At 35.6% G+C, this 14,404-nt stretch overlaps 1 protein-coding gene across 9 annotated transcripts in view; it reads right to left on the bottom strand.

The window, feature by feature from the left end:
• The window catches only part of MICU3 (mitochondrial calcium uptake family member 3), a 117,355-nt gene that overhangs the window by 32,154 nt on the left and 70,797 nt on the right, over positions 1-14,404 (bottom strand). For 7 of the 9 annotated variants that reach the window (XR_014258265.1, XR_014258266.1, XR_014258267.1 and 4 more), the window contains 3 exons: positions 10,452-10,547; positions 4,305-4,405; positions 3,633-3,804 (listed from right to left, as the gene is read on the bottom strand). Coding sequence is in view for 5 of the 9 variants with exons in the window: in XM_082444508.1 (XP_082300634.1) it covers positions 3,633-3,804; positions 4,305-4,405; positions 10,452-10,547 (369 nt within the window). In the remaining 4 variants the exon portion in view is untranslated. The remainder of the gene's footprint in view (positions 1-3,632; positions 3,805-4,304; positions 4,406-10,451; positions 10,548-14,404) is intronic. The other 2 variants (XM_082444510.1, XM_082444511.1) reach the window with 1 other exon arrangement.

The raw sequence follows: 14,404 nt of genomic DNA, 5'->3' as shown, positions 1-14,404 counted from the left end.
GGGAGGCAAAGTTGGAGGCAGAGAGGTGACTTAGGAGGCAACTGACCTGGGTGGTAGCAGTGCAGGTGGCAAGGAGTGATCCAGTTCTGACAGAAGCAGTGTCAGGAGGATCTGTGATGGATGGTATGTAGAATGAGAGGGAGAAGTCCAGAAATTTTGGCTAGAACGACTAGGAAGAATGGAGTTTCCATTAATTCAAGCAGGGAAGATGGCGCGTGGAGCAAGATTTTGGGGGGACGCTCAGGAGTTTAGTTTTGCAACTATTAAGCCTGAGATGTCTTCTGGATACTATTGGAGATGCTGAGTAGGCAATATGAAGTAAAAGACTGAAATTCACGGGAGAAGTTTAAACTGGAGACACAATTTGGAAGTCTATACACCAAAAGTAGTCCTGATTGCACCCCTGAATGCTAGAGTCACACATCCAACTGCCTGAAGAATTTCTTCAAGTGGATACCTCATAGGAATCTCAAATTTAACTTGTCCAAAATAAAACCATTGATTCTTTCTGAATCCCAAGCTTGTAGTCTTGCTTAGCTCAATAAATGGCAGCACTGTTTGATCATGTGGTTCAGGCCAAAACCTAGGAGTTCTTCATGATTCCGCTTGTTCCATCATATTGCAGTCTAATCCAGCAACACGTTCTATCAGCTCTACTTTTCAAATGACCCAATATCTGACCACTTTTCCCTAGTTTCACCCTGGTCCAAACCATGCTCATCTCTTACCTATACTCCTATTATAACAACATCCTAACTTGCCTTCTTCTTTCAAAGCTGGGCCAACTGAAGTCTATTCTGTATACACCAGCCACGATGATCTTTTGAGACATGAATCAGGTCATATCTGGCTCATGAGTTAGATCAGATTTGAGTGTCACAGTAGACAGCAAATACTCACTGAATAAATACTTGTTGAATGAACAAACATGACACCTATGTTCTAAAACAAGATTGGCAAACTTTTTCTATAAAGGGTCAGAGAATAAATATTTTTATTTTTGCAGGTTATATGGTGCGTGTTGCAACTACTCAACTCTACTGTTACAGCACAAAAGCAGCCAGAGACAATCCATTAAAAGAATGAGCGTGGCTATGTTCCAATAAAACTTTATTTACAAAAATAGGAAGTAGGTAGTTTACTTACCACTGCTTTAAAGTTTAAATACTATAGTAGCTTACCATCACTCTTAGAATCACTATTAGAATAAAATCTAAACTCCTTATTTTGGCCTACACGGTCCTCTGAGACCTGACCCCTATCTATCTCTCCTCCATCTCCTACTATTTCCCCTTCACTGACTTTACCCTTTTGGCAATTTCTCAGATAAAGGAAGCTTTTTCTGCCCCCAGGCCCTTGGTATTTGCTGTTTCCTCTGCCTGGAATGTTCTTTATCCAGATCTTGGCACAGGTCATTCCTCACAACCTTTCCTCAAAAGCTACCTTCATTGTCTATCTTCTTTTCTAGTCCTCATGACTTTTGGTCCTCTTCATAATATTTATCATTATCTGAAAAGATATCATTTACTATTTCTCCTTTACTTGTTTATTGTATCTCTCCACTAAGATGTGTTTCCATGAGAGAAGGATTTTGCTTATCTTGTCACTTTATCCACGGTGGCTACAATAAGGCCTAGTAAATAGCAGATGTTTAATATCTGCTAGATAAATGAATAGAAATGAAAGTACTTTAGAAATGTAAAGTGCTATTCAAGTACTACTAGTTGTTATTCTTTTGAGAGAAGGGGATGGCAGGTGAAAAGATGGTAAATACAGAAGTAGGGTGTGTTAGGAATATCACTGGCTTAGAGTCTTGGGTTTGAATCCTTGGGCAACTATCTTACGTACCTGAGAGCCTTAGCTTCCCTTTTTCTAAAAGAAATTTATCAGTATCTGGAAGGTTGTTCTAATGATTGATGAGATAATGCAAAAAAAAAAAAAAATCAGAATCAATGCTGGTTCACTTACCATATTTTCCTTTTCTTACTGTAATGATTTGTTACATTTAAGATACCTCTATCAATTAGAAGTTTTCAGAAGCTGAATTTAACTTAAAAGAAAACTTTTAATTTTTTATTTTTTGGCTGTGCCACACGGCTTGCATGATCTTAGTTCCCTGACCAGGGATCGAACTCGGGCCATGGCAGTGAAAGCACATAGTCCTAACCACTGGACTGGCAGGGAATTCCCCTCCCCCAAACTTTTTATTTTGAAATAATTTTAAATGTAAAAAAATCGTTGCAAAAACAGTACAAAGAGTTCCCTAAACACTTCACCCTGGAATTGATTTTTTTGAATTTCAGATTTTTATAAGTTTCCAGTGGATAAAAGAAAAAAAAGCATATTCTTCGAGGCCCTAAATAATACACTCGTAGCTTGACAAAATAGTACAATTTCTGATATTTATTTTTAGGGAAGTATCTATGAATTGGAAAAAATTTACTTCAACATGTAAAACAGATAAAAGACCCCTAAGTGATTACATAAACTAATAGTCAAATGCATCAAGTCCTTTTTTCCTCATTCCGTAGGGGACCTGCAGAATTGTTAGCACCGTCACAGTGTACCAATTTTAAACAAAGTCAAACTGTTTGCAAGTTTTTCTTGGATAGATTAACTTGATCCTTCTACAAACACAAATAGAAGGCAATATATCCAAAACATCCCATGCTTGAAGGGGTACTTGTAACACCAGTTCTATTTGGTTGCAGTGATGCACTCAAATACCGCTAGATAATGCAACTGCTCAGAATTGCTGACAAAACATTTGCTACTAAACAAATAGACAATCAGTTGTCCTAGGTTCTTAACCATTCATGCCATCCAAACTCTTTGAAAAACCTCACTTCAACTACTGATAAGATCACTCACTTGTCAATAGCCGTCTTCTAATGACCTTTTATTAAGGGTATTATAGAAATGAATAAAGTGTGACTGAAATGATGTCAATATAAACTGTTTTATATGAGGTGATGTTTACATAGTAGTCAAAGCTTATAGCTCAGCAGAATTCTCTTGAAAAGTGATATCCATAATGTGAATAAAACAACTGCTAATAACCTTAAAGGTTTTCAGCATGTCTAAGAAAAATATGGATATCTACCCAGAATTTTATTATTTTTTATTTTTAAAAAAATTTATTATTTATTTATTTTTGGCTGTGTTGGGTCTTTGTTGCTGCACGTGGGCTTTCTCTAGCTGCAGTGACTGGGGTCTTGTCACTGTGGTGGTTTCTCTTGTTGTGGAGCACGGGCTCTAGGCACGCGGGCTTCAGTAGTTGTGGCTCATGGGCTCTAGAGCACAGGCTCAGTAGTTGTGGCGCATGGGCTCAGTTGCTGCGCAGCATGTGGAATCCTCCCAGACCAGGGCTTGAACCCGTGTCCCCTGCATTGGCAGGTGGATTCTTAACCACTGTGCCACCAGGGAAGTCCCAACCCAGAATTTTAAATTAATCCATTTTAAAGTTTAGCCAGAGCCCTTAAGACACAGAGGAAAGAAGGATGGAATATACCCAAAGAATCTATTAATCCACAGAGGAGCAAAAGAACTAACAGAAGGACAATATATTTTACAGACCTATATAATTACAAGGTAATAACATATGTAACAAAATAAAAATGGGGATTAGATACCTTTTCTTCAGGTATACTATAACGCACATTTTCCAAAAATACTGATGTATTTTCCACATTTGTGTATCGTAAAAGAATATGAGCAAAATCTTCTTCACTGATAGTATTCATCCCATTAGAGTAGGAAAGGAATTCTATTTCTAGAACTTCTGTTTGGAGGTTATCCATGAATCTATGACAAAAATACATAAACAATGAATAAGATAAATGAAGAGTGATGGTAACAGATGGTACTTAGCCTCTCAGGACTTTGGCTTCTTCATCTGTAAAATGGGCATAACAAGAATATCTTGCAGGGTAGTGATGAGACTTAAAGGAGTTAATGTGCCCTGCCTCGTGTTTACTGCAGCAAACACTGTATACGTGCCTATTATTATTATTACTGCAGCTTATTGAGACTGAGGAATTGGTAATATTCTTTCTTCTGAATATATAGGAAATAATCAATCCAGATATCTGGATATTTTTCCTCATTCAGTGACTTCCTGTTACATTTATCAGTAGAACTACTGGTACACAAGCACTGACGGGAGTGGATATTTGTTATAGAGTATCTTTAGTTAAGATGAAAGCAGCAAAGGGGTGAGTGTCACTGCACTAAATGATTCCTAAAGACTTTCCTGACTTTAGCATGTTAACATTTTTCAATACAAATATAAAAATTAAGCTCACCTATAAAAATCTTCAAAGTTGAGCTCAGCTTTTCCTTTCTTTCCAAAAAAGTGTACAAGAAGTGTAGTATCTGTTACTAAGTTTGTAATGTCATCAGCACGCTTTAAAAAAAATCACAATTTAAAGGTTAGCTGCAATAAAACAAAACAGAATAGAGATATAATATCCCCCAAAGAACATAAATACATTAACATTAGAATGAAAAGCAGAAGGATGTATTAATACATGACATTACAGTTAAAAAGTTCAAAATTTGAAAACAGAAATACAGATGAAATTGATGTTTATCTTCAAAAAACTTAAAGTTATGATTATATTAAGAAGTCTTCAACCACAAATTGTGCATATAGGGTATCTATAGTTTAAATGATCTAAAATAGTTAAAATCCTTTAGTAATCATCAAATATTTTATTTTTATTTAAGTAATTTACTTTGGATTTTCCTAATCAACCTGAAAAATTCATTCATTTAGGATGTCCAAAAGAGGTAAATTCCTCAGATTATTGAACATATAGGGCTGACAAAAGAATGGCCTCAAGCTTCGCAAAATAGTTTCCTTGAACCATGATTCTTCCCTATTGTATTCTTATCCATGATACTTTAAATAGAAGATACTGTATTTTGAAAGAGAAACTACAGTAATATTACCTTGGAATTTATATCATCTATAATTTTTTCCAAAGAAAAGTCTTACATTATTTTTTGAGTGGATAAGAAATTAATTCCAGAGGATCTTCCCTTCCCCATTCAACTTGATAAACAAGTTCCAACAAATGTATTCGTAAAATAGCTTAATTATAGTCCTTATAAAGTTTAATGGCCTGAGAAAATCTTCCCTCTTTAATGTAGCTTTATAGGTTTCCTTTTGCTTCCCTCCTTCCCATCCCATTCCCTTTCCTTCCTTCTTTCTCTTTCCTTCCTTCTTCACTTGGCCATTAACTCATACCTATCTGATAAACTCAGTTACAAAAATAATAAAATTCAAGTGATTATAACCTCTCCCCATGTATTATCCTGGGAAATCTAAGAAAAAGTAAGAGGTTAAATAATAAGTATCATTTTCTATATTTAAAAAATAGCTGCAAATGTCCATCTAAAGGTACATATTTGAAACGATTACTTCTTGACCAGAATCAGGACACCACTCCATAGAAAACATAAGAAATAGAAAATACATACTTCTCTTCAAAGCATCAGTCGTCTTCCATGTTCCCTGATATAGTCTCATCTTACCCATCTTCCAAACACTAAATTTGGTAATCTTTTGATTCCTCATAGCCTCCTTCCCAATCTTTCATGAAGATAGCCATTTTTATCCTTCATAACATTTGTTGGGTCTTTATTTCCCTTCTCCCTAGACCAAATATTATTCTTCTCTTGTAACGACTAGAATGGAGTTATAGAAGACTACATCTTCTGATAGGCTTTTTCCCCTCCAACATGCCCTCTTTTAATCCATGAAACTATGTTTCTAAAGTGATCTTTCTGCTACACGGATTACTCATGTTACTTAAAGACTCTTTAAAACATGTAGGGTAGGGTATCTTCTACTTTAAATTATCTAAAATTGTTGAGATTCTTTAGTAATCACCTATGTAGTCTATATTTGTAATTTAGTTTGGATTTTTCTAAATAATCTCTAGAATGTAACCTTCCTAATAATTGGTTTGGATGATCTCTACTACTTCTTATTTGAGTTTGCTGACAAGTTCCAAGTATTCTCAGGAGCTGGAATAACCGAGAAGTTCCCTATAATATAACCAACTCCTTTGATCTGATAGTGGTTTGATCTGATCACTTGGGGAAAAACAACACAGCCAGGAAGCCAGGTGTCACATACTATCTTTTAAATATACCTTCCTGAACAAGCTTATTATGAGTGTTGAGGAATATTAGTGGTGCCAGTCTTTCAAGGCCCCTTATGTGACAGATCAGTGTAATTTTTGAGTAGTGCTCAAAAGGCACTACTATTATACTTTCACCAGTAGCTTTAAGTTGAGAAGGTAGACTGATGTAATGGAAGGAGGACAGGATTTAAAATCAGAAGACCTGAGTTCACTGACTTTTTTGATCGTCAGCTTCCTTATCTGTAAAATGGGAAAAATCCTATCTACAATAACCATTTTCAGGATAAGGTTAGAATATGAATGTAAATGAAATATATACATGTTCTTATTGGTAGTCATAAGATGCTTTGGACAAAAGCATTAAGACCTTTGTGGGGGGAGAAGGTAGCTTGTTAATTATAGACATTCTTTTGTGATCGTGTATAATCAAATCTAATCAGTTTATTATCCAAGGAACAGCTTAATTTAGTAGGGGGAGGAAATATTTGAGAAGGCATGCCTAAATGGACCATAACAGTGGAGGCTCGAGCCAATCAGAGGTCAGCATGAAGAACCGGGGTATCCAGCTGGAAGAGAGAGCAATGGAATGTGGAAGAGGGGCAAAGTGGCTGAGAAGAGGAGCAGGGATAAAGTCTTAGAACAAGTTGCTACTTCACAAATGAGCAGTAGCGTGGTGAGCAAACAGGATGATGAACTCAAGAGTCAGATTTCTGGTTTGAATTCTGACTTTTTTCCTCATTAGTTAAGTGACCTTGGGGAAGTTAATCTCACTGAGGATATAATTATCCTCAGGAATAACAACAGTACTTACCCTAAAGGGTCGTTGTGAGGATGAGATAACTCACGTTAGTCAGCACTATAACCGGCATATTGTAAATGTTCAGTAAGTGTTAGCTATTATTATTTATTTCTGACAAATCAGTATATTCCAAGAAGTTGAAAAAGGACTAGACAAGACAGAAAATAATGTTGGAGCTTAATGCAAAAAAATATTTTTACATGGTATACTCTTACTTCATTTGTGTTATTGAAACTACACATATATGTTATATAGATCTAAAAAAATGCCTTAAAATGAGAGGATACAGGAACACCAAAAGTTAGAGAACCCTGATAACATAACTATGGAATGTTTTCCTCTAGTGTTGTCATGTTCCTTGCCTCGAGACATAATACACTGAAATGAGGTGGCTTTGTTTTACACAGGTTTTAAATAATGACCTCATTCGGCCAGTTTTTCTCACGCCCATTGAGCAGAGCAAATCTTCATTTACAGTCTTTCATCATCGAAATCTTATTAGACTTAGGTTGCTCTTATCCAGATAATCCAGACCCACAGAGGCATAAACAACAGTTTGACATTAGAGAGAAAAATTAGAAAATGGAAATGGTGAAAACCTTTTCCCCCCATTCAGTGAAACAGAGTACTGTTGGGAACCATTGAAAACTGTACCAGTGTCCTTGGTGTCCTAACTGTGTTACATAACTTAAGTCTCAGGAGAGCTGAGACAAAAATAGAGACTTTATCCCTTTGATTTTTGTGCTCATTGTTAAAATAAAATGAATTCAGGTGTTTTCATATCAAAGCGAGAAAAAGCCACAAAAGAACCCCATGAGAGGCCATTATCTAATTTTGTTTTGATTAAAAATTATTTTAAATGATTTCATCAAAAATTGAATAAACAAATTAAAAAACTTGCATAAAATAAAAATATATCAAGCTATTAAAGAGTTTTAAGGAATTCTTTCAATGTATTTTTATTGATTACTATATGATAATAATCTTATCAAGCTCTATTCATGGGCTGGAGGAAATTGTCAAACTCTTGATGTGTTAGGAAGGTTTTAAATAACCTACTGAAACTTATTAAGGGTTAGTAAAGTTTAAAGCAGATAAGAAAAAAATTTAAATTTCATCTGTAAAGCTCAGAACAGTTTTTGTAACTCTGGTACTCACAGACTGTATTCAATAGCTGCACGATAGACATATTGTACTATGAATTTATTATCTATTATTTTGGTTAGAAAGTGGTATCAGCTGTGGTATTCAAATTTTCATTATAACATGGTTTTACTATCACTGAAAAAAAATTTATGGTTAGAAATAGCTCTGGAATAAGAATATGAGAGGCTAATCTCAAATTTACCTACATTATGTAAAGAGAACTGCTTTATCTCAATATTTACATTTTAAATATAAGAGGAACAAAGAAATACAAATAGATTTCTAAGCTTTCTTTCTGAACTAATTCGAATCCTGAAGTACTGACAGTATAAACAATTCAATGTTTCACTGGCATCAGTAGTAACCTATAAGGAATTATAATGAGTTGTAATTTAACTACAGCTAATTCTCAATTATCTTCTCTAATGTGGGAGGGCAGTAACAGAGATGATCCCCCAATAATTATTTTACTTGGAAACACAATACAAGTTTTGTTTTCTTCTTTTTCTTCGTACTTCTCTCCATCAAATTTATTTTCATGATGTTTGAGTCAATTCATTAATTGATTTAGCAGCTTATGATTACAGTGTGGATTGATTACAGTTAATGGTGTGCTAGTGAACTGGCTCTCTAGGAAAATAAAAAAGCCTGATTTGTAGTGTTTGCCAACGTCTATGGTAGTAACACGCCTATCATGGTCAATTTGAAGGTACGAATGGAATGTCACAGAATGCTGAGTTGGGAAGAGATGTGCAGAACTAGCTCTGGGAAGCTGTAAAAGCCAGCTCCAGCACACATCAGATAGAGCAATAAACATCTTCAAAAGATCTTATGCAAATCTTATATAAGATCTTTGAGTATATGTAAGAGCTGACTGGTCTTCTGATATTACCAAGATTTAAATTAAATTTGACATATAATAAGCAGATTGTGCCTAACTGTGAGAATTTCTAGCAGAGTTAAATGGGATTGAAGATCGGTTGGAGGCTGAGAGGTGGACAGCCTATGGTGGGAAGAGACAGCAGGACATGACTGCTAATTTGAAGCTGGCACAGCAGGCTTGTAGGGGCTCTAAGGACTAGTGTCCCCCATTGCTCTTACTTTTAGGCACTGACTACTATATGCCTACATAAATGACTACAGGATTAAGCACTTCTAAAGTATGTGTAAATGGACTATCAGCACTTTATGCCTAAAAATAGCTAAAATTTAAAAGGTAATTTTTAAAGATTAATAATTGCTGGTCATAATTACATCATATTTACATATCACAGACAGACTATATATAGGGCAGAATGCTTTATTTATTTGTTTTAGGACTTTAAAATTGTGCACAAGTGACAAAACTAACATTTACAAGTGTTTGCCCTGCTCTAGAGGTGTCCACTGAGTAGCACTGTGTATGTGGGTAACAGAATTCACTCCAGTTCACTTCTCTAGATATTTTTAAGTATAACTTTTAAAAGTCAAACTTTAGAAAAAGAAACGAGAAGCCAACTTTCAAGAGAAAAAGATAATGAAAAAATACAGCTCTTGGTGTTTACTGAAAAGTCCTTTGCGGTAAGCCAGACAGCCATCTCTAATAAAGTTCTTAAAAATTCTTAATAGGGAACATAGAAAAGCATTTAATCTACAAGACATAGCCCATCTTTTAAAGTGACAAACGCCTATTAACAGTGCCATAATGAGAGTGGGGTGGTGGGGACAGTCCACCTGAGGGCAGCAAAAAGGTATGTGTCTCTGTGGAATTCGAAAACAATAATGAATGATATAATGGTCAGTCTACTTTTAATTTTCCACACACTGGCAATCCTAAGCAATGTCAAGGTAAAATGTCCTCCCTTCCCTGACTGACTGCTGTTAGCACACCTCCCCCATGCCCACCCTTGGTAAGCCACTCGCTATTAATATTAGGAAATTTGATTTTAAATCTACCGTAACTCTAAAGCATTAGCTATCTTTTACCAAGTTAGAAGTGTCAGCATTTCATGTAACATTGCAAATTATAAGGTTAAAAGGTTCAGTGAAACTATAAAATAGTATTTGCAAATTTCCTGAAAGTGATCTTTAAGTGAAAAAGAACAGTATTTCCTTTTAATTAAGTTGGAAAGTCATGTTTTCTACAAGAAGCGAGTGGATTTACCATGGACTATTACAGGTGACCTTGCCGCCCCTGCCAGCACAGTTGACATATTCAAATATACCAATTTATATATAGGAATTATTGCTTTACTGGAGAAAAAGGGAAAATATAAAATATATTTTGGTTTTATCGCTGTGACTCAAAAATGAAATGAGGACTAGATTAACAAAATGGCAAATAGTACAAGGACCTGGTTGAGGTTTAATTATACCTCTGCGAGGTCTGAAAAGAGTGCTTGGCTTGTATTACGTCTCAGTGTATCCCAATAGCTTCTGGAGACAAGTTCCTCAGCATCTGTTTTAAGTACCTGTAGAAGTTTTAAGAAGCACAACTGAAATCTAAAGAATAGTCAGAAACAATGATAATTTATACAGTTTAAATCTCTTCTAGCCAACCTTGAAAAGAAAACACATTAGCTTACCTTTTTTGTTTTCTGCTGCACACAGCAGTATTATATTACATCACTGGTAAACCCAGGGCATTTTCAAAGGTGTAATGGTATATAACCACTGTTTCTAAGTACAATGTGGCTTTGTCAATAAGAATCACATTCTTCACCCCTGCCCCATGCCCTTCTAATGAAACATACATAACTTCTAACAAAGTGTGAAATAAAAATTTTATTCACACCTTGTGTGAAGTAAATTCATTTGGAGAAGATTTGGGTTATTTTATAGCAACCTATAAAAATTAAGCTTAATTTAAAAATGAATCATTGTTGGTTAGCATATATTATGTTAGTGCATCAAAGAATCAAAATGACCATATCCATACTTTAGAGAAACTAAATTTAAATTAATCAAAAACTTGTCAAAAAGAAATATGCAAGTTGAAGGCAAACCACTCAAAGCTGATCAGGGATTTGGTGTCTATTGTAAATAGATCAGGTACTTTCTGATCTATTCCAAGGACACAGCACTAGCTTCCATCTCGGTACAGGCTAGTCTAAAGCAGGCGATATCAGAATTAAGAGGCTAGTCTAAAGCAGGCGATATCAGAATTAAGAGGCTAGTCTAAAGCAGGCGATATCAGAATTAAGAAGTGTAGTCTAATCTTTACATGAAATGTAGAACTACAGGCTTAACTTGGGTCTCTATAAACAGAAATAATTAAATGTGGTTTCTCTCAGGATTTACCAGGAAAGATTTCACAGATTCTCAGGCTTGGTCTTCTTTGGGTTACTGTGAGAAGAAAATGCTGCATGATGAATTTAGGAGTGAGTGGTTGATGATGAGAGAATTCTTATTTTTGTGTGTGTGTTAGTTTTCAAAAGTCCAGTGCCACTAATACAATTATAAGCATCTGGGAATTATTTCAAAGATCTGTGTTTTAATTCACTATTATGAACTAGAAAACACTGCCTACTGCCCATATTTTAATAAACTCTTAATAAAATGTTAATAATAAAGTATTATTAAGCAGGAATCACTTATATAACATAGATGTATTTATTACCATAAGTGTAAATGTAGCAATGTGGCAGAGAATCTACTCGTCACCCCCTTTAGTAATAAGCTGTAACCAAGTAAAATTAACTGAGCGTAGAACTAACAGTTCATTTTCTTTTACACAGATATAGCAGAACCTCAATAAATGGTAACTAGATTAAATACTCTGCGAAGTTATCTAAATATTTTGAATGTGGATATATTTTTAAACTGTAACGTAGAAAGGCAGTATACAGTTAAGAAAAGGACTGTTAAACCAATCTAACTAGAAAATGAGGCTCACCACGGTATTATTAGGAGGGTAACAGGAACGACGCGCTTGGTGAAGCCAGGCCTCTCCCCTACTTCCAAACCCTGGTCACCCTCACCCCTACCCCACCCACACAGACTTTGATGGCATTATTCATACTTACAACATACGAAGGGATAAAATTGGTTTGACAAACTATATTGACACGGATCTCTATAGGAAAAAATGTATGTTCTGAGCCTAGAAAAGGGAGGGAGGGAGGGAGGAAGGAAAAGAGCAAGAGAGGGAGGAAGGAGGGAGCCATAGTGTGAAAAGTTCATATACCGGAATCCTAACCCCCCAGGTGATGGTATTAGGAGGAGTGGGGCCTGTGGGAGGTGATTAGGTCATGAGGGCAGAGCCTTCATGGATGGGATTAGTGCTCTTAGAAAAGGGGTCTGAGAGAGCTCCCTTGCCCCCTTCCACCATGTGAGGACACAGTGGGAAGGTGCCACCTATGAACCAGGAAGCAGGCCCTCATCAGCTGCCACAGTGAATCTGCTGGTCGGGTGATCTTGGACTTGCCAGCTCTCAGAACTATGAAAAATGATTATTCGTTATAAGCCACCCATTTTAAGGTATTTTTGTTATAGCAGCTCAAAACAAAGACAGAAGGAAAGAAGGAAGGAAGTAAAATAAGGGAGAAAGGGAAGCTAGAAGGAAGGAAGAAAAAGGAAGCGAGGGGAAAAAAGACCGACTTAGAGATGGGACTCTATCACTGTGGTAAGCAGAACAGAGGCTCCCTAAAGCGGCCCATGTCCGGACAGGTAAATACCCTACACAAAGTAAGGGTCTGAGAAAGGGTACACTCAGAGGTTAGGCAAACTAGGAAAAAAACCCCAAAATAGTAGCCCACAGAATCAGGCGGTCAACTGTCTTTGCTATTAGTGATATTTTAAAACACAGAAAAATATAAACAAACAAAAGAAAACTACATCTTTATAATCTGTCCCACTCTGACAAGTGTGGCCTGAGAAACCATAACCCGAGAACTGTAATTTAAAGTTACATGGGACTGCAGGTACCTGCAATGTATCACAGAAACAAACATATGAACACAAGTCTTCCCAGGAAAAACACACCCTTAACCCAGCCCTTAAAGAATCCACACAGATGCATTCCAACAAGTACATGCTCATAATAGGAAATTACTAAACATAAAAGAACGTAAGCCACCATAAGTAGGAACCAGCAGAAACAACAAACAATAGAACCAGAGCTGCAGACTCTAGATATTGAAATTATTAGATATGGAATACAAAATAAGTTTAATAAGTTTAAAGAATATGAAGTTGTATTTGACAGGACTTTTTAGGAAAAAGGGGCTACCAAAAATTATTAGGCTGATTAGAAAAAAGAACCAAATAAAACTTCTAGAAATGAAAAATGAATCACTGAAATTTAATATCATATTATATATAGCTAGAGAGAAAATCAGTGAACTTGAAGATAATATGAATAAAGTGTACAGAATGCAGTGTAAAAAGATAAAAAATATGGCAAATTAAAGAGGAGTTAAGAGACATTAAAACATGAATAGCTATCAAAGCTCTAGAAAGTAATATTAGAGAAAATGGGAAAGAGGCAATATTCAGAGACATATTGGCAGTGGATATTCAAGAAATAATGAAAGCAAGCAATCCTCATATTTAAGAAGCCCAAAAAATTTCATGATAGATAAAAGCAAAAAGAGAGGTAGACTGTAATAAAACTGTAGAATACCAAAGGCAAACAGAATCTTAAAAGCACCCAGAAAGAAAACAGATTGCCTACAAAAGAATAATAATTAGACCCAGAGCTGACTTTTCATTTTCAGCAATAGAAGCCGGAAGACTGGGATGATACCACAATTTGCTGAGAATAAGTGTCAACCCATAATAATATATATAGTAAAATTCTTTCAAAATAACAGCATGTATACATATATTGAATCATTATATTATACACCTGAAACTAATATAATGTTATATGCCAATTCTATCTCAATTAAAACAAACAAACGAATCCACAGAAACAGAAGAGGCTGGTGGTTGCCAGAGGCAGGTGGGAATGGTGGTGGTAGGGAAAGGGGTGAAGGTGGTAAAAAGGTGCGAACTACCAGTTATAAGATAGGTAAGTCTTGGGGATGTAATGTAAAGCATGGTGACTACAGTTAATAATACTGTGCTGTATGCTAGGAGTTGCTAAGAAAATAGGTCTTAAAGTTTTCATCACAAGCAAAAAAAATTCTAACTATGTGAGGGGATGGGTGTCAACTCAACTTACTGCGGTGTTTTGTGAGAAGTACATATATCAAGTTATGTTGTACACCATAAGCTGATACCATGTTATATGTCAACTATATCTCAATAAACTGGGAAAAAATAAAGGGAAAAAAAGAGATTTCCAGAGAGAGGGTTTTTAAAAAAATTTATTAGAAGATCCTCA

Source organism: Balaenoptera physalus, assembly GCF_965194825.1.
Source record: "Balaenoptera physalus genome assembly, chromosome: 21".
NCBI classification, from domain to species: domain Eukaryota; kingdom Metazoa; phylum Chordata; class Mammalia; order Artiodactyla; family Balaenopteridae; genus Balaenoptera; species Balaenoptera physalus.
Note: the sequence above shows the minus strand (reverse complement) of the source record. Positions and strands in the feature narration are given on the sequence as shown.